General features: G+C 39.3%; 1 protein-coding gene across 3 annotated transcripts in view; it reads left to right on the forward strand.

The window, feature by feature from the left end:
• The first annotated feature begins 8,246 nt into the window (after nucleotides 1-8,246).
• Nucleotides 8,247-22,054, forward strand: part of abcc3 (ATP-binding cassette, sub-family C (CFTR/MRP), member 3) — a 41,587-nt gene continuing 27,779 nt past the window's right edge. The window contains exons 1-3 of one of the 3 annotated variants that reach the window (XM_062413805.1): nucleotides 8,247-8,558; nucleotides 18,631-18,807; nucleotides 20,219-20,344. In XM_062413805.1, coding sequence (XP_062269789.1) covers nucleotides 8,523-8,558; nucleotides 18,631-18,807; nucleotides 20,219-20,344 — 339 coding nt within the window. In that variant the 5' untranslated portion in view covers nucleotides 8,247-8,522. The remainder of the gene's footprint in view (nucleotides 8,559-18,630; nucleotides 18,808-20,218; nucleotides 20,345-22,054) is intronic. The other 2 variants (XM_062413803.1, XM_062413804.1) reach the window with 2 other exon arrangements.

Raw genomic sequence — 22,054 nt, forward strand, 5'->3', positions numbered from 1 at the left:
CAAATTCGCATCATCCCCGTGAGAGAGAAACGCTCCTCCTGTGCGCCATGATCCAAACACTGCTGCGTCCGCGCATGACTCCATCTTCTGGCTGCGCACAGATCACAAGTCAGATTACATCTTTCCCTCAGACCGGCTCTTATTCAAACAACAAATGTGTGAGCCCAGATAACCCTAGTTATTTAATCAGGTTTTAATGATCTATTGTGATCTCCTGAGTTTTATTACCCTTCAGTTGTAACACATATATGAATTGAGTTTGTTCAAATAAAATTTAGCAAGTTATAGAAACACAACAATAACTTCAATTAAAAAAAGTAAATCATTCATTCATTAACATATTTTGATATATTTTTTAGCTGGCACACTATCTCAATCAATACTTACACACATGCACATATATTATAATATATAAACAAATGCATGAATAATCCGCTAATGCGACAAAATATATTTATATAACATCATTGGAGGCAATCAATATCAATATTTAACGAAATCCTGATCCAAACGCGAGTAGTGTGTCGCATGTGTCTGCAATTGACCGTTAGAGGGCGTGCTTAGACCCTTTGATGAATTAGACCAACTGAACATTTTTGCATTCATTAAAATGCTGTTCTCTATCCGAAGGAGATTTAATGATGAGCAATGAAGCAATTAACACATGCAATATATATATATATCCCAATGCTGCAGCAATGTGGTATCAGTGCACTATGATTTCCATAATGCCATAATGAAAATTAAGTTGATTTCCCCTCAAATTTTTCTTTAAAGTTTCTACAGTGAACTGACTTGAAATTTGACGGACATATAATGCAGGTTATTTTGAACAAGAGTGAGATGAACATTGTTTGCCACCTGTATTGCTGGAGCGAATGTTGGTTGTGTTTTAGTTCACCTTTTAACTGGTTTTCTGGTGGTACTGCTATTTCACGCCACAAGGGGGCGGTAACATGTTGGTGATGTGTCACGTAACACCACTGGTGTGTGGGCTCTGTGTTTGGATCGAATAAATGGTTCTTAACGCAAATATAGAGTGACAATTAAATCAAATTGTCCCTTTAATTTTTTCGAAATGTCTACAGTAAAATTACTTGAAACTTGACATGCAGACAGTGAAGGTCACCATGAATAAGAGTGAGCTGGAGTTATGAATGCCATAATGAAAAGTGAGCAGATTTTCCCTTTGAGTTTATAACAATTTCAACCTTAATACTCTGTCTGACCAACAGTCAAGTTAACCTCCACAGACCCAGCCACAGCCAGTGAAGGTCACCTTGAACAAGAGTGAGGTGAACAAATCTTTGTCAACTCTTAAGTATATATATATCTTTAAATGTTATAGGAGGAATATATGAACGTTATAATGAAAACTCAAGAGCGAGGTGAATTTCATTTTCATACATATTAAGGATTTCTTAAATATTATTTAATAGGAGCGAGGTATCGATGCCACCATAATCTTTATAAAAACAAGCATGCAACCTCATGTCTTCAGTATAAATCAAATACCGGCCTGTGAGCCAGGGGGAAAATCTGTCCTGGCCCAGCATTTAGAGGTCAATGGGCTTACAAAACCAGGGTGGGCGGAGCTACTCTTTATAGGACCTTATTGGCATCATGTGGCCCTGCTGATTGGTGAGAACTTGATACAGCCCCTGCAGTTTAAATTCAGCACAGGTTTTCCGCCACATGTCACAATAAGTTCAAATGTTAAAAGTCCTCCTCTGAGGTGGTTTCCTTGACCTGGAAAGGATGTCCAGCCAAACATGGCCACAGTGGCATCTGCCCGTGAGTCAAGGTCAGCTCTTCTTGGAAGGCAGGTAGAGAACAGAAGGGCTTAATGTGTGGTAATCAGATCCCCATGCAGCAGGAGGCCTGGAGACTTAACAAAGCCGTACTGCTGAGTGCGTTTAGAGTCTTTACAGCAAGGGGGCCAGGTCACTGCAGTGTGAAGGCAGTTCTACTTTCACCGAAGTGCTCTCTCTCCAATGTTCACTTGTCTTTATAATGAACCCAAAACAATGCAAAGCAACATGAATTTCTTCACACCCTGTCTTCATGAATAATTGTCTGTCAATGCATTACAGTGCGGGGCCTTGGTATCTTCAGCTTTATATGACTAAAAGATTACTGACCTCTACTGAGACTCTTTATCTCTGGCAGATATGACCTTATCATGGTATCAGACTACTGAGACACGGCACATATTAGCCGTTCTATTTTTTAGCTACTGATGCATGAGTCAGTAATTTGTACCTGTAAAACAATTAGAGGACTTTGTGTCGGTATGCTCAAGAATTTTGTACATATGTCGTTTGACCTCATCTGTATGCACATGCATCACAAAAATATCACTCAGCTAAGCAAATGCCTGCACTAATAACCACAGTGTTAAAGAAAGTGAAAGATTTTCTTGGATTCACCACTTGATCTGAATCTGCACCAAAGTGTAATGGGTTCTTCCCTGATCCATAACACATCCTTTCACCAAGTTTCATGAAGATCTGTTCAGGTGCAGTTTTTGTCTAATCTTGCTTACTAGCAAACCAACCAAAAGACGGACCGGGGTGAAAACATAACCTCCTCAGCAGAGTTAAATATGAGGACCGTTGTCCGTCATGAACGAAAAGAGCCAATCAGCAAGCGGATGACAAAAATCACATGTTAATACCAGGTGTGTGTATGAGGCCCTAAACCCATAGCTTACAGTCAATGGGCTACCAGCTATTCTACATTTGCATCTGATAAAGTGCGATATCCCCCGAGGGCCAGTGCTTATGTACTTAAATCCCTCTTCAGAGAATGGTTATCCCTGACCTCATGTGATGGTCCTTGTTAGGGAAGAGTTGAGATAACGATTGGGAAACAAGGTGTAAAAGATATAGAAAGATTCTATTGCGACATCTGCCGTCGGCATTCCATCCATCCGCTTCAGACAGAACCTGCAGCAACAGAGCGCCAAAGTCTTTAAAGGTAATGTGAAATGAGATTAGACTTGCTTCAGGTCCATTTTCCCCGAGCACACTTACACATCTTGGCCATGAATGGTTTGATACCAGATTGAAAATGATTCAATATTCAGGGCTTAATTCCTTCTTTCTTTTTTTTTTAAACAAAATCATTCCTAAGGTCATGGTAAGACATATACTGTATACCTATATATTTATACGTAGTGTTTTTCCCCCCCTTCCATCTTAACGACATGTACACTGGAATCTGGTTCAGATGTCTGGTAAAGTGCACAGTAGCTGAATCCTCTTCTGTCAAATTTGGAGCATACATGAGGGATGTCAAAGTTAAGTAGTTCCTGGTTCTTGTGCTGTTGTTCTCGTACTGGTTTTAAATGAGAAGAGAATTTAGGTAATTTGGAAGTTTTAACAACAGGGCTTTGTAGATGAATAAAAGATAATAGATTTCTGTCACTTCTCACTTGTAAAGAAGTCCAACCGAGTGATACTGAGAACAAGGATGTGTGTGAAATTTGTTGTTTGTGATGAAGTGTGATGCACTGTGATGTACTGGGTTAAACTGCTGGAGTTTTGCAGGGGCTGCGGGAGAGTAGAGACTGTCTCCATAGTCAAGGTTTGACATAAAGGTCGCAATAGTTTTTTTTGGATTGATGGAGACAAAACATGTTTTATCCTGTAGAGCAAACCGAGTTCGATTTTTAGATTTCTGGATTAGTTGGTAAATATGTTTTCTGAATAAGAGTGACCTATCGAGGGAAACTCCCAGAGAAATCTGTTTGAGTGATATGGGTGCAAGAGTGGGATGAGTATCACCGATATTGGAGGTAGAAAATATTATGAATTCTGTTTTATCGGCATTTAAAAACAGTTTATGATTATACAGTGAATATTGGAATGAATCAAAGGCAGACATGAGACAGAGGAACACCTGCAGCATATAAAATAATACTATCAGCAAAGAAAGTTACACTAGAGCTGAGTTGGCGTAACCAGGTATTTGTGTATATCGTAAACAGCAATGGACAGAGGATAGACCCCTGTGGCAACCCAGTTCTAATATTTAGATGGCTTGACTGAATATTATCAGCAAAAAGAAAGAGTCGAACAAATTTAGTGTCGGATTGTCTAAGCCTATGGATTTTGTGATCAACGGTGTCAAGCGGTTCTGACAGGTCAATGAAGAGGGCCGCACAGGATAAGAATCAGACTCAGAATCAGAAGGTATTCATGGTTTGTTATCTAGAGAGGTGGCAATGATATTAAAGCTGCAGCTGTTATTGTGCTGGGACTGGAGTGAAAATCAGGAATGCTCAATGTCTAACCAGCTCTATACAAGATATCACACGGACAGTTATGCACTCTGCACCTTTTAGAGGTTAAAAGTTTGCCAGCTCTACTCGCTCATGCATAAACAAGCAGGCCTGACAGAGAAGTCTTAGATACTGTGAAGTCCCCCGGTGCCTTGCTGGTTGTGTATCAACTGCTAGGCAGTTATTCCGTGTGTCCAGGAAGGAATGCTGCAGCTGTAGGAAGCGATCTCCCTCGCTGAGGGAGTTCATCACCGTCACAGATGGCTGCTCTGGTTTGTGTTTATGTCACACACAGGCCATGACAACCACAACACACCGTAACTCTAATGCTTGAGTACATTCAGTATATTCAGTGTGTTCAGCACATACAGTGTATGCAGTGTATTTATTGAAATCAATACAAACAGTGCATTTAGTTTATACGATATATTCCGTACATGTAGTATATAAAGCAGTGTGTTTTGCACATGCAGTATATAAAGTATATTGAGTATATGCAGTACATTTTGTATATTCAGAGGCCTGTTATAAGTGCATGCAGTATATTCAGCACATTCAGTACATTAAGTATGTTGAGTATATTTAGTAAATGCAGAATACTTATTATATTCAGTAGCCTATATTCAGTACATACAGTATATTTCCATGTTCAGTATATTCAGTACATTTAGTGCGTTCAGTATAGTCGGTTGACCAAAGTGCTTCACAAAGTAAAAGGTTCAACAAGAAGCAGCCAAGCGTATAATAGCGTATAAATAAGATATTACAAAATTGAATAAGATTTAATAAAATCTGCTGAGATAAATACGAATTTGGGCAGCTACCTCAAAGGCTCAATCACATCTGGTTATGAAGTCCAGGAGCAGCTAAGTGGCTGACTGCAGCTATCTAACTGGAGTGTGAACACGAAGGAGTTCAGCCAGGTGAGGCGTTGTTAAAATCGATTCCTGTGACAAACAGGAAGACAGTAGAGGGACTGCAGTACAGCTATTATATGGTCCATCTTTTTCTTTCTAGTCAGGAGGCGAGTGGCAGCATTTTGGACGAGCTGCAGGCGTTGAATGGATGACCTAAGCCCACATACAGAAAATTACAGTAATCAAGTCGAGAAGTAATGAAGTCACTGTAATAATTCAAAGCAATTCAATAGGATTTACTCTAATAAAGAAACATATATATACATTTATATTGTGTTTGCTTAGAATGAAAACACAAATTAGACAACGTATTCTATTCCAAATAAATTGTATACAGGACAAAATAGTGCTTTGTACAACATACTGATACAAAACGATCCAATCTTTCAGTTACAGTTCCTGCATGATTGCATGCAAGGCAGGTATTTGCCCCCTGCAGGTCTGGTTGATATATAATTTTGGCCAAGGTGATGCAGATATAAAAATCGTCTTTCTAATTGTTGATAATCGCTCTTCGTCTGGAGCCAATTTGCCTCAGCAGACCCTACTAATGCCCTAACAACACAACTCCCAGGATTCCTGAAACACACAAACCTTCCACTGTAGGTCTTCCGGGCACGTCCAACTGGTAGGAGGCCCTGGGGTGGACCCAGAACACGGTGGAGAGAATATTTATCTCCGCTGAGGGTACCCTGGGATCACAGTAGAAGGAACTGTAAAGCACTGCTGGGGAGAAGACAGTCGGGAGTACTTGTATTTGTGAATACATAATTTATACATCATCACATTCATTTCAGTGTAATCCAAAAACAAATAATACACATATAAAATTATACATAATCCCTGAAGAAAAAAGGAGCATGGAGAAGAAAATGATTCTTCCTTGTTCGGTTTAGTGGTTGGTGGCAATCAATGTCAAGGTGCCTACATGAAATAAGAATATGAATGCAACAGCCACCTGCCAATAAACCAAACAAAGAAGAATAAGAATCATCATAAAATAAAAATTATTAAACACGTAATTATTCATAATAATATAAATACCTTTGTTTAGGCTGCATCTTTCAAAACATTCGATTCAAAAAGAGGACAAATAGAAAACAATGAAACCCAAACAATCTATATTAGAAGAAAAATCAAGTAAAAGCTATTTGGTAAAAGTTTAATTGTTTTTTTCTTTATAATTTTTTTCTTGAATTGAATGATATTCTTGCACCATTTGAAATAATAGTTGAGAGAATTTCATGTGCGTGCATATGGCTTTAACAATTATCCTTCATTCTATGATAGTTATTATTTGATGTTAATGTAAACAACGTTTTTCAGATAGCATTGTGTGTGTGGACTGTGTGTGTCATGAATCAAACACTCTGTTTCCTTTTGCCTTATTTAGCCATGGGAAGTTACACAATGTTCTTCATGAGCCACACATCCTCCTTGTACACCTTATTATGCATATTTACACTGGGAGTTGCCCAACACAACCACCCACCTGCCACTTGAAAAGTACATTTTTCACGCATAAGTAGATGTATCGACTTTTGATAGATATTTAATTAACCACATGCTGCAATATTTCCTATGGTGCTGTATTGACCCGCTGTCAAAATCACCTCAGGAGGCGTATGAGCCATCTTCAGACATGAACACACAAGTTCACCTTTCGCACGTGAACAATGCAGCAGGAGGTTCTCCGCTCAGATGCTTTCACAACAACACAGAAACCTTTGTTCCGTCGAGGGGTATCACAGCACGCAGGTGGCAGGAGCCAGGAGGCAGAACATAACATAACAATTCTGCTAGGGAGATCACATGGTTTTGTTAACAGCAAGCCAGGCACCTCTCTTTTTCCTCCTGAGATATTTGTTTTCTTTGGGTGTTTATTTCATTTGTGCATCTGTCGTTGTTAGAAGTGTCACCTACGTGCCCACTGGCAGGCAGTGAATCCTGTGGAGGATCCCCTGCTGTGTTCTCACATTGACTCATCCTCTGGGGTTTTTACTAGGGGGCTGGCCAGGGAGAAACTCCGGAGAGAGACCGTAGCCTCGCACTCAGACATTTGTGTTCTCAAGAATGTCCTGAGATTATCTGGACTTTAGTGCATGTCTGACAGCAGGTAGAGAAAATCAGAACGTGTATTATTTGTATGGTTTTATTTTAAATTTACAAGGATTTGTTTTTAGTTTTTTTGGCTGATTTGTGGCTAAAATATGATCAAGGTCAAGAGTTGTTTTTAAATTGTATTTGATTTCTGGAAATCATCTGGACATTTGTATATGGCTGTGTCTTTTCCTATAAACTATTCTTAATATCTGTGGTCAGGTCGCACCACCAGCGAGGTCAGAAGAAACGATTAACAGCAGGGTTAGGGTTGGTGTGGGATTTACAGTTATCAACCATGCAGCAACAAAAAGACACATGACTGCATCGTGAATGCATTCTTTATTCATTAACAAACACGGATATGGCTCAAAAACATTTATCTCAAAATGAGAAGAGATGATTTATGCAAGATTTAGCCATCAGCTAATTTACATCTGCAGGTACACAAGAAATCTAAAACACAACAAATAAACAAATCTAATTCAAGGTCTGATTAATTTTGAAAGAGTGACAGTCTGTGCATGTTTTAAACGAGCTAGACTCATATTCCAATGTTTGTAGGACATAAATCAAAAAGCAGATTGCGCAAACACCTTTTTTTCACCACCTCCAAACAGGAGGAGAACTACCGCCATTGTCCACAGTGATTTTTTTTTTTTAATTGTCTATTTATTTGTATTTGATAAAATCTTATTCCATCACTGAGCCAAAGTTATATATACCTAAAATATTCAATATTGATTCATTTCAGTGACGACGACCCCCCCCCCCCCCCCCCCCCCCAATGTGTTTATCTGGTATGTCCCACTTCTTCTCACCTCTGAGCCCCAGGGACGTGACTCAGCATGATTGGGTTGCTGAATCACGCTGTGGGGTGGGCGGGGGAGGGCGTGGCCTGGTGAGCACACGCCCGGCCTCCTCCTCTGACAGGACTAATTTGTCTCCTGCTCCGGATGCCTCCTCTCTTTCTTTTGTCGGCGGGGCGGAAGGAGCGGAACGATTTGTCCACGCTGTCCGGGGGGAGAACGTAGAAGCCGAGGCGCCTCCGCAGCAGCAGCAGCAGTGGTACATACCTGCCGGGGTGGCATGTGAAAGCCAGCAAGCGTCCGCCCTCTTTCTTTTATCTGTACGCGAAGGAACGAACCGGGAAGCGGTTCGACTTTCATCGGGGATAAGGAGCACTCCGGTTGTTGCCGGTCTCCCGACGAGCCGCCGAGATGGAGCCACTATGCGGACCAGGGAGCCCCTTCTGGGTGAGTACGCCACCATTCGCCGGCTCCGGTGGTTTGTGTCACAAGACACGGTTCCTCCATCTGCCGTGTGTGCACTTCACGTTCCGTCCGACTTTCGGCTCGTTCCGGGGAGAAGCACAGCGACGGACTCGGCTAACTAAAAATAACCCTCTTAATAGCATTGACTGCTCCCGTTTAATGTGGTGGTGATTCGTGGATGTCGGTTTTGAAATGGATAAAAGAGCGATGTTGTTTTGTCTCACCGGTTCGGCTGCATGGTGTGATGTATTCCGACGGGAGATGCGGGAGATAAACTTATCTCAGTCCCAGTAGCTCGGTCCCTCCAGGACTAGCAGAGGTAGCACATTGGGAATAGTAGTTCATGCTAATGGTTAGCCTGTTCGTGTCAAAGTGGCCCCACTGTGAATGTCTCTGAGGGGTGAGGTAACAGTCACCGGAACAAATATCACTCTGCATTGACACCACAGACCCACTATCAATGAGCATTAGATTCACTAGCGCAGCGCCGGTTCTCTTGTCCTGTGTTGATGCTCCGGAACTACTTCAGAATTATTCCTTGTCTTCTTAAACACTTCTACAATATACTGTCACTTTTGAATGTTTGTGTGACGGACATTGCCTGCAGGATCCTTTTCCCTGGTTTATCTGCAGTGTTCTTCTTAAAATGAAACCGAAGCTTATATTTCAGTTTGACTGCTTCACTGAACAGGTGTTATTTTTCATAAATTGCATGTCGGTTATTTCAGGGATCTGTGGAGTAATCCACACAACCTTCAGATCCACGTTCACAACATTTCAAAGTAAAGGCTTCAGCTCGATGCCTTGCAGCAATACAATAAGCGGGTTCCTTTTTTTTTTTACCTCAAAGATAAATTGCCAAGCAGAAAGTGATTACATGTCTGTTGTTGCCGTTGCATATGTCGTCCTCTGTGCCCTGGGTGTGTGCCTCAGTCCGATATAGTGAAATGAAAATAATAAAATTAACAAAACCATCTTGCGGTCACTTCGACCCACAGTTTGACCCAGTTGCAGTTAATCTTGGGATGCAGAAGGAGACAGAATAAGCCAGTCCCCACTCACTGATTCATAGGGCTATTCACCCATATACATTTCATTTATATTGAACTTATAACATTTCCAAATCTTCCAAAGATATCCACAGTAGCATTCCCTTGACCCTGTAAACCGACCCATGGTAATGATTTGCGTTTAATGTTGTAATAAGATGTAATGATACCAACATTGCTAATGCTTGTTGTGCCTGTCTGTTGACAGTGTTTATTCCATAAACCGTAATAGGAGAACCTAATTGTACATATGTACTGATCTGTGTTAGACCTTTATCTAGAACAAGACCATTTAGTTCCTTGAGAGGTCATTGATAATTCCTTGAAGCTGACTTTTGTGTCAACGTGACTATGGGGAGGTCTGTTTATGAAAGAGCTTGTGCGATAAATCAGGGTTCCTCAAAAAAAAGGCTGAGTGAGAAAGATAAATTGTGAAATGATAATGGAAAACGTGACCTGCTGCAGTTTCAAATTGAACATATTTTTTCTCATTGATTTGTTTGTGACCACTGCCAAGATATCAACACTGATAACCACACAATGATCGAACCTTTCCTTAAATTGGTGAAAGCTTCATCACAGCACAAACATGCGTGTCCCTCTATAGTTCTGAAGACACTCAGTGACATAATGCATTCCCTAGACCCTTACCCTAACCATCACAACTAGTTTCAGTTGCCAATTTCACAACAAACAGTAATTTAGATCTATAATTATGAACATTTTGATTAGACCAACTTTCAACGTGTCATAATACAACCTGAGATTATGGGTGTGATGAGCTCACTGAAGGTGCTCAGAGCCACGTCTATGTGACCCCTCTCCACCCAGTAACACCAGCAGTCGACTTTGTTAGGCTTCATCCATACTATTACATTTTTGTTTCCTAAACCAGCAGTTGTTTAATTGTAAGATGCAGAATTTAACAGCTGTTTTCAAAGACAACAGTGTCAGCAATGCTTGTGATAGATTATACATGTTGCGTTCTACTCTGGTAGCCGTGGCTAATGCGAGTTCTGTTCTTCCAGAAGAGTGGGTCATGTGATAGCAGCTTTATGAAACAGCTGAAAGGCCAAATCAGCGAGGCCATTGGAATGAAAAGCTGCACCTGAATTCTCAAAGTAAAATGGGACCAGCTATGTTTTTAAACTTCAAGTTAAAAATGTACTAGTTTGTACCTAGACTTAGGGAACTCAGTGAAAGCCAAAGTTCGGCGGCTGCACTGCTTTGCTTCTATGCCATGCATTTTCATCCGTGTCATTGTGTTTCTATTAGTGGTGGTCTCCGTGTGATGAGAGGTTATTATTTTTAAAAAGGGTAAAGACTGTTCTCCTGATTTCCCTCCCAGGTCATCTGAGGTGACTGAAAGTATTTGCTGCTGTTTACATCCACTTCAAACAAACTGCAGGCAGTTGTAATCCCCCAGCGCATAACAATGCGTGTTCACTACAAGTAAGGTTAAATACCAAGGCCTGGCCAGGGACTTAATTTGCAATCTCATTGTTTGAAAAAAGCTTTTATATGTAACCTGCATATTTATCTCAAGCTGATAGCTCTAACCTTGCTTACATGAACAAGATCAGCAAAGAATTCTAATTGAAAATTTATATTTGACACTTAAACCATAAACTTCAATGACTAAAGCGGACCTTCAAAAATAGATATAAAACATATGCATCCAAACATAAATAACTTCAGTTAGAAACATAAATTTACATAAAATTGTAGACTGCTGTTCGTACAATGTGTTATTTCAATGTGTTTAAATTCGTGTCTCATTAATCCGAGAGCAAATCCAACAGACACAAATTAAACGTCAGTACTGTTCAGGTTCTTAATAACCCCTCGATTAGGGTCGCTGTTGATTGTTAATGTGTAAAGTGAGCACAGTGGGGAGGGAGGACATGCAGCAAAGTAATTCAGCACGGTACAACATGTAATGTGTGTCTGCCCTGCTGACATAAGTGGTGGAAATAGTTTTGCAGGGGCGGGGCATGCAAGCAGTAAGACTAGTCAGTAGTGGTGCTTAACAACATATTAAGTTGTATTTTTCTGCATAAATTCTCAGGGCTGGACAATTATTGAGATTTTTCAACTTTAGTTTTTCTTATTCAGGGATGTATAGACCCAAATTTTGTATAAATGTATTGTATTTTTACAAATGTACTGAGCGGATTTCACATGGAACAGCAGCACAGCATCACTGGTGTGGGAAGAGAAAAAAATGCCGGAGCGTTGTTCTTTTTCATCCTTCTCTTAAATTACTGGTTTATGGTTAACAACCTACGGTTCAGATGGCAGGGATGTTGCGCTGCTGTGTCATGTAAAATCAGCTTTAAACAGGTTTTCTTGAAACATTAATGAAACATTTCACACACCTTTTTTATGAATCAAAAGGAGAGGGCAGCGGTGATTGAGAAAGCTAAATAAAGAGGGCGCGGATAGCAAACACAAAATTTAATTTTCGGATGGTTTCACAGCGGTTATGTATTAATGCACAAAAGCAACCTGCGGGAAGTTGTTACATTGATACGTTTTGTGTAAATACAGATATGAATTCAGCGGAGAGAGAGAGATTTTGACAATTTGTACTTCCAGTGTGACTAGTAAGACTTTTTATATAATATATATTTTACATAGTCAAACCATGGCTTGATTCTGTTTTAACTACTCAATTTTCAACATCTGTAATTACATAGTAAGATTCAAACTACTTTTGCCATTTGTTCGCGGCTTCTCATTATAGATGTCTACAATCTATTTAAATTATTATATAATACATTATATAACCTTTGATTCAGGGTCACTTTAAAGTGTGTGTGCGTTTCTGTGCGATTATTTTTTTTTTTTCCCCCCCTTGTTTCGGTACTGCAAATGTCCGCTACGTAACACTGATTGTGCAGATGAGAGCTGGCCAAAAAAAAACACTTTTATATGATAAATTTAATACTTAAGCCTTGTTATTGAGGAAATTGTTTTCTGTTTAAACAATTATTGAGTTATTAGGAGATCCAAAACTAGGTTCATGAACACTTTGACAGACTTGACATTTGAAAATATCATTAAAATAGGAAACTTCTACAACCCTCTGGAAACTCTGCAAACATACTCTCATTCACTATGCAAACTATTTTAATTGGACTGTGTGGTGAGATTCCCAATTAGTTGATGATAAATTCAATATGGTAAATATTCCTATTACATATAGAAAGCACCGTCAAGCAGGGGAATGGCTCAAATGTTCTTCCTGACCGTAAATCCAATGTTGTGGCAAATGTGACCTTTATTCATTAGAGTCTGGCGAAATAAATCCTAGAATTTAATAGTAGGTATTTGATCTAGATATTCTCAGCCAGGGGTCTAGTTTAAAACCATTTCTCTGAACTACTTGGTTTGGCACTGTGTCTTTTGCCATGTAATGTTGGAAAATGTTTCTGTCCTGTTAAGTGTTGGTTTTGTCATGAGACACTTCGCTCACAGCTTTTCAATGCTAGCCTGTTTTTGACATAGTTTGCACATTGTTAAAACTGCAATTTGATACATATCTAATGCAATGGTGATTCATTGCGCACTCTGATGCGAACGTTAACACTCATGTATTCACCATGTTCTCTAATTACAAAAGCTGAGGTGTAGCAGAGGCAGACAGACTGTGAGAAACATTAGGGCCCACATTAACAGGCTGATCTAAAGCCTGTTTATCATGAGCATTAGATAACAACAATTCAGTCTGTCAACAGCAGCTTGGATTACACTTGTGTGTTGAAAGAAGGCACAGCCAGGCAGGAAGAAGAGTTTTTCACAGATTGAGTCATGGATACACTGTTGCTTGTGTCTGCAATAGTTTTTCTTCCTCAGTTTTGGTTAGGATACTGAAGGGGGGACTTCAAGCTGAAATGAAAGAAGTCAAATAATGGTGACAAGGCACGTTTGGTGGGAAGGTCCAGAATTTCCCACCAGTTTTGGTGCAATGCAGAGATATGCTGCTACAAGGCTTTTCATGCCATAAATGACATTTTACTACTGGTCACTGATAATAACAGTATAATATAGTGTAGTGATACAATGGGTATTTTGATGAATGCTTTTCTATCGATGATAATATATAATATAGTTTTATAATGAGATATGAGTGAATTTTATGAGTTTAATGATACTGATTGAATTTACATTTTTCTGAGAACTCTCCCTTTTAATCGCAATGTCTTACAATCACTGCTACCTGGTGGCTGGGACGGCAAATTAACCAAACTTAAAAGTCAAAGAAGAGGAATAAATGGTTCCCAAAGATAGTTTCTGTTGTTTTATGTAGTTTTCCTCACTCAGCTGTATGCTCAAGTCTTCTTGTTTGGTTTCAATTCGTTTTGTTGATTTTATAAAGACTGAGTGAACCACCTCGATTGACAGCTGAGACTGACTCACCATTTGTCTATTGGGTTTATCCGAGGGACCCAGATACCGCTGCTCCACTCTATGTCACCACTACTTACACTCAGGCTCCAAATGATCTTAAAAGTGCAAAGTGGCAGCTCCCTTATCTGAGATGTCGGGTTAAAACATTCATGCGACAATTTATACTAGGGTATATATTTATATATGGTACTGATATACTAATTTTGTACGTGGTACAAGCTGTGATACATTGAGTGTATTTAATAATCCCCTTTGTGTTATATATTGTTTGTTGCCTTCCTTGGATAGAGTATAGTAGCTAGGGAAGTAATAATGGGTGCATTTTTAACTACAGTCAGCCAATCCTACTTCAGACACTGCTCTACAATGCTACATTACACAGGAAATCCCCATTTTTTTGGTTATATCCTGATCTGAAAGACTGCTGAAGCAGCAAAAAAGCACAAATTGAGTGTCAGGACCTCGGCCTTGTGATCAAACGTTTCTTTAAAAGTTCATTTGGCCAACAAAATGTCAACTCTATTTAAGGAATATGTAAGTTCAAACCCTTTAAATCTGTGTATAGTTACATCATGGGTTGTCTGTGATTTATTATCTTTAAGAAAGGAATATACCCTAAATTATCATTCCTAATTGTCCACTACAAATAGGAATGTCTTCACTCTGCATAAGGAAATCGGTTGTATCAGGTAATCTATGGAGAAAATGGATGCATTAATAGCATAATAAGACACATGGTTTCTATGTCAGAGTGTAGGCAAACATTGCCAGCAGCAATACTTTTCCTTTTGCACTCTTTACTGAGGTTGGCCCTTCATTCATGCCACTCGTCGTCAGCTTCTCAGTCTGACAGAGAACAGATGGACAGCCTGCTGCAATTGATTTTCTTAAACGTCTCAATACACTAAACACCCTAAGTTGAGTCTGTCACCCCTGCACCACCTGTGAGACTTCTGGGAGCATGTTGAGTGATTTGAACTGATTCATGGGTATCATGTTGTTGATTTCAGACGCAGACGCTTGTGAAGATTTATATTCCACTGAGATACTGTATCCTAGCAGTTTCAGTTTTATTTTTTTTATTTTTAATGTCTTATCACATGATATTTAGTGTTCTGATCAACAGTAGTTACGTGCTTATGATTAAAGCATAAAGCCTGATTCACATAGTGTCTATAATATATAATAAAGCTAAGCAGAGAATATGTATTTAAGTGTTCATTGTATTTATCAGACATGACATTAAGAAGTGTAATACCTCTGGCTTAGGTAAAGCACCATGGTACACCGAGATGCAGTACATTTTCACTGCAGCCTTAGTCAGCAAAGGAAATATTAGGTCATCATGACTTGACAATAGACAACAGATGAAAATTGTCATGTTTTTTTATGTTAATCAGTGAGCACTGTTCCTGTCAAATAAATGCATGTCAAAAATGCATGCTTGAATTTGTCTGTCTGGGCATCAAAAGTGAATTTTTGAAGAAGCAATGTGACCTCACCTTTTTAAAGCCTTGCACAAATCCATTCAGTCAGAACATGTTGCATCGTTTAATTGTGTGACATCTTAATGTCTGCTATTTCTCGGATCAGCTCCACCATTGCGGCGGGGGACTATTGGTCTTTTAGACTAGGAAAGCGCAATATAAATAAAGCCCATTTAATACAAATTTTGCACATCCTGCCGTTGCTTCACATTCAAGTCTCCAACAGTGAACCTCAGTATTACTTAAAATGTGAAGCAGATTTACATGATATCACTGAGATGACAGCATAGAAAAGCCCCAAAATATTATCGCCCCCAAAGGCTAATTCGTCGTCAGATGATGGGTTCTGAGATGGCATGTTACCTGACTACATATGTTCAAGTGTCTCCAGGTGATTTCTCTATCCATGTGGCTGGTAAACCTCCCTTTGATAATAAGTAGGTGCTGTGCAAGAGTTATGAGTAGTGTTGCCTACAATTTTAATAAGAGAGCAAACCACTACAACAGGAAATGTATTACTTGTTTGAATATTTATATTCAACATCTGTCTTTGTTAAATAAGTTAGAGCCTTGACTCTCTGGGTGTTGTTGCCCACATCAGGCCATGTTTATCAGGTTGCATAAGTTTGAGATGAGCCTGATTGTGCTAGTTACATGCAAGGCTTACTGCTTATTCAGAGGATTGGAATTTCATAGTAGAGTTTTTCATTTGCTCTGAGTATAAATCACTTAGAGGCTATTTAAAAAAATTGCAAAAGGCCAATATGTGTATTTAACAAGGGTTTATTTTATTTCCTGCGGAGTCATTTTTAGAGCACGAGTGCATCTCTTTTTTTGTCTAACTGCTGATTCGGGAAGTTTAACAGTATTTTTCAACATTTTGGTTGATTTCTTAAAAAAGAACGTCATGGGTTTAAAAATAAAATCAGGGATATTAAAGAGACTTAAATTCATTTATTGTTATTGTTTTCTTTCGTGGGTTCTCAAAGTGAAAACACTAAAGTGTTACAAATGTGTCAAACATTCCATAGTCTTATATGGTCACATAGAAGTGAAAGATGAGCCACCATAGAAGAAAACTCATTTAAACCAGTGCCTTTCTGCTCATGTGAAGAATGAATGTGAAGAGAGCCAGCCTTTGTGCTGTAGGGTAAGTCGTTAGACAATTTATTTACTCACTGACTTTCCCGAGTGTGCAGTGCAGATACCTGAATGCTTTTAAATTTGACATTAACCTTTCTTCAATCTGCTTTATGCGTTAAACGTGTACACAAATAACTTGCTATCACCTGCTGTCCAGAGTGACCTGTGGAACGAGAAGTGTTGAAATGAAGGGCGTGTAAGTTGTGCCTTTACAAATTTGCAATGCAAACAGTGCAGAGGCCATTACTTCTAAAATAAACACAACAACAATGATGGAGAGGGCACAAATAAAAAAAAATTGTGCCGGTATTAACCTGAATGGATATATTTTAGATGTAATGCTTTTCCATTGTGTTAGTGCTTGGATTTTTTCGACTGAGAGGCAGATGTGAAGCGTAGCACCACTTTCATGTCTGGCTGATACACATGAAGCCTTGCTTTACTACTATTTACATGAGTTACTAGAGTCCATATATCCACACACACACACACTCAGCCGTACACACATATTTTAGCAGGTGGGGGTGGTGATGTATGGACACTGGCTGGAGAGCACCAGCTGTATTTATCTTGATTCTATCTGTGGGTGGGCCTTCAACTGTGTTGGTAAACGATAGCACAATAGCCACGGTGTGAGGGCTGCATAATCACAGTCATTCATGTTTACCTTTCTCCTCCGGATGTCCTCCTTAGTGGTCAGTTATTGTTCCTCATCAGCAAAATGAATGAATCCTATTGTTTTCATATAACATTGAGCGTCGTTTGTCGTACAGAAGTTTTTTTTTCTTTTAAATGCTTTGCTGGCTATTTTCCAGAGGAGTGTGAACTGTTTCAAGTACATAAATATTGTCATAGAGTTAGTAATCTCACATAACTCTTAAATTCTGCCGCAGAAACTCCTCGTCCTGTAATAGGCTATCCATTGACTAATCCTTAGCCTTTGGTACCTTACCGAGGAAATCACGTGCGCTAACTGTTTGATTCCTGTAAGTTGGAATATTGTCTGGTAACTGAGGAGAAATTGTTAAAGTGTCCCAATTGAGTTAATGTTTGTCTGGTTTGGGGGCCGCAGCCCATTAAATGTTTCTCTGGGGATCGTATCAACTGTTAAGGAACTGTAGATGATGGCAAATGATTCATGTCCAAACATCCTAAAGAACTGTGAAACACTGTAAAATCCCACACTGGCAGCATCGTGACGCACATTCAATCCAGAACAGTACCATTTTTTCCCCCCATTAGCTCCTCGGGTGCACACGTTGGCTATTGTGCTGTGACTGCTCATTAGTGTTTGTTGTGGCTGATCTGCTGTGTGCTGCAGGTGTAGATAAAAGGAGACAACCACTCAAATACACTTTTTTTGTGTATTTTTTTTTTTTTATCATTTTTGGCCTTCAATTGCAGCCCCTTTAATCTGAATCACTTGGGAAGAGTCCCAACTTGACGCTCTTTATGCAGTTAAAAAAGGAAAGTGGTATTTTGTGTGTATACAGTATTTATCTAAACAGAACCAGCTTCTGAACAGTTCAGTTTATAAAAACCAAAGGAACGTTTTCAGTGAGTTAATGTTATATGGCCAGGAGAGTTTTTGTCGGGCCACAGCTGCTCTGACCCTTTAACTTCCCTCTTTGTGGTTGCCTCTCAGAAAGTTGTGATCCTGGACTGACGTGTAAGCCGAGTAACTAATATGTGAGAAAATGGATTTCCCATCATCCTGTCCCGGTGACTATAGAGACAAGCAACTTACAGATTTCAGTTCAAGGCAAACATCTGCTGTGTTGAAATTGTTTGTGTGTGGGTGGTGGAGAAGGGCTGACACATGTGTGCACTGTCACTGTTTAGACAGTGTTGTCGCTCTCGATCAGTGGGAGAGGTTCAGATAGCATTGTTTGGTGTTGCCTGATAACAAATGTTGGTCTGTAAACTAAAGCGCTGCTCCCCGTATCTTGTGTGTCTGTGCAGGAAGCCAATCAGACGTTCCACACAGAGCGACCCGACCTCACGGAGTGTTTCCAGCTGTCTGTCTTATCATGGCTGCCATGCATCTACCTGTGGTTCGTGTGCCCGTTCTACCTCTTCTATCTCAAGAGGAACAACAGGGGCTACATCATGATGTCCATTATGAACCGGTTCAAAACGGTGAGAGGGAGCTTTATCTTTTCCTTATTTCATTTTTCTTTCCTGCACTTCAGTTTCTAACACCACTGTGAGCACAAAATATTGACTAAACCTTCAGCAACCTTTTAAAGACATTTGCACTCATCAACGCCTGCACAAAGTCAAACAAAGACTGACAGTCACACATTTACTTTACTCATTAAGATCAGAATACAAAATTCATTATTTATGGCTGGGGGGATATTTGGTTCTGTTATAGATATACTGACCAAGACAGTAACAATAAATATAAATACAAAGTAAGTAAGGTAAGAGTTTGGATTTTAATACAAAAAGAAGCAGAATATAAACATGGGGAAAAAAAAGCCCCTCCATATTATCAGGTCATGTTGTGATTGTCTTATCGTAGATAAAAGAAGCTTGAGGTGGTAAACTGCCATGAATCCACCATATAAGTGATATTTATTCATCTTTCAAATAATTTCAACAAACTCGCTTTATAAGCCAACATGTAGTTTACTTTGTTCAGTATTGTTAAATAGAGAGTTTTTGTTGTTTTATGTTGTTAGGATTGAAAAGCTGGAATTGGACAAAACCGCCTTGAACTTTTCACAACAAACTAAAATGGTCATAAATCTAGGAACATTACAAAGACGGAAAATACGGACGAGATGGATCAAAAGAGAGACCCCCTTGTAACAAAGCGCAAAACACCCGAAATGCTTGACTCAAATATAGTAAATGGATATTGTAGGGATTGACTGTCTAGGAATATAACATTTTGATTAGGGGTACCTCACCAATCACCAAAGATTACCATGGAACTTATTTCAAAGGCTGTTGCATAAAGTGCTAAGAGTGCAGTTAAAAAAAGCTTATAATTACAACCAAAACTTTGACATCAGTCAAAGTTGAAACTGCAATATTATACTCCTTTTTATAAATTTCTCAAAAACATAAATATCTCAATTTATATTCATTAATATCACAACTTCTTAAAATTGCACAGTGCCTTTTCCATGTCCTCCAAAAGTATATTCACATATCTCGAGAATATCTACAAACAACTAGTAAACTTCACAATATTTTAAACATATAATATGAGCCTAGTATTGGCTCAGGCACTACACCACATTTACCTTTCATGCATACATCAACGCATTACCAGCAAACTGTCCATACTGTTTTAACTAGCCCTCTTACACCAGATGACTGAAAACATAATATGTCATTATCTATAAAGGTAAGCCTCGACTGATTTATCTGTTGGTTGGAACAGTGCTTTACTTCAGGTGTTCTCATAATTCATCCACTTGGTTGACAATGAAAACAGACTGACCAAAAACACTCTCCCAGTGTTATGTTTAGTGGGTAAGCAGCCTCTGTTTTTACAATATTTAATGTCTGTTTTCTTTTCTCTCTTCACTCTCAGGTGTTTGGCTTGTTGTTATGGATAGTGTGTTGGACAGATCTCTTCTACACATTCCACGAAATGGGGCTGGGGGACGTCCGACCGCCCATCTACTTTGTCACCCCACTGGTTCTTGGCATGACCATGGTGAGGATATAATATGTCCATCTGAGGAACTGTTCCATATAATTCATCTCGTTTTTTTTCAGAGGGCATGTCACTCTGGGGTAATCTAATAATCAATCCTTTTGTTTAAAGAGCTTGTTTAAGTTGCTTAACCTTTCTTACTTGCACCAAATTGCAGTCATTAAAGGTTCTGGGCAATTCATTGAAACTGACATTTATGACCTAACCGACTCAGCTCTCCCCAAAGCTTGTATTCACCCCATTAATTCTTGTCTGCACCTAAAGTTAATGGTTTCTTTCCTGACCCATACCACATCCTAATACCAAGTTTTATGATAATCCATGTGCATGGCTGCCCACTGCTGTGTGTGTCCTGCTGTGATCACCAGATTGGTCAAAAGCAGAGGACAAATTTCCCCCATTTGCATGAGTGTGTCTGTGCATGTATATGGGATTAATTGATAAATGTAATGTAATCTTGAGTCATCCAGCTACCTAACAGACAGAGAGACAAACAAAGGGAAACACAATTTATTTTATGGAGGCATTCAAATATGCAACATTGGCACACTATGTTGATTTTAACAGGAGATAAAGCAGAACATATTTTCATATGCAAATCCAGGCTGTTTCAGAGCACACTGTGGTTATTATCATAGAAAACAGTCTAAAAACGAGTCTCACTAAATCTTTAAAAATATTCCAACACTTTTAGTCGGTCAGGTATCTTTATCTTGGAGAAACTCAGTGACATTTAAAAACAATCTTGAAGACAAAAAATAAGATGAAATACTTCTATAAAGCATGTTTGCTTAAGTTACAGTAACAAAAGATTGTCCATAAGTATTTTTCACCATTAGATTACATTACAGATAATTTGCAATATATAAAAAGTCACTGCTTTTGTGTGTTTTTTTTGGTTAAAAAAATAATGAATTGCTTTTAAGTTTTGGGATTGCACAAAGTTTTCTTAGATATTTTTCTCTGTGTGAGCTCATCAGAGTTGTGCGCATTTTAAACTGGACCGTGACAGCCTCCATACTAGCTCTGGTGTCACAGAGTGGTCTCATACGTTCTCTTGTTGAACTGAGATTCAAGGTCAGCACAGAGAAACTTTCTCCCCTCAGCAGGCGAATAAGAAAACAGTCTTCCTGGGCTAAACTCCACACACGTAACCCTCATCCCACCCCCCAACAGTGAAGCTCGATAACCAACAGAAGTGAAGCGAAGATAAGACGCTCTGTTTAGATTGGGAAGGTTTCCTGAAAGGAACACTTCCTATTTCAGGAAGCCCCACTAACTCTCACACGGTTGCACACAGTCATACCTGAACTACCATAGTCTGCACTCTGGGAGCCAGTGAAGCAGTTGGGAGGTCCAGGTCCTCTGTCTCCAGCTGGTCAAAAGACAGCTTCTCTAATATGAAAGTCGTGGCATTGAACAACATTCACATTTATCCTGCTCACAAACTGCAACCATTTCTGACATTTATTTAGATTTTTAGAGATGAAGATCTAAATACCAAATAAGTCTGCTCAGTCTGTTTAAAAAAACAAAACAAGACGTCTCAGGTCTAGCAGCTTTAGTGCGAAGGACCTCTAGGTCACTCTGAGCTCAGTCAGCAGCCCAGATCACCTGATGAAGATTTTATTTTTCAACTGACGACATTCACTCAACACAATGACAACATTATCGCCACCGTTAACTTAGCAACTTATGCTTTACATGCTT

This window comes from Platichthys flesus, chromosome 20 (assembly GCF_949316205.1).
Source record: "Platichthys flesus chromosome 20, fPlaFle2.1, whole genome shotgun sequence".
In the NCBI taxonomy this organism is placed as follows: Eukaryota; Metazoa; Chordata; class Actinopteri; order Pleuronectiformes; family Pleuronectidae; genus Platichthys; species Platichthys flesus.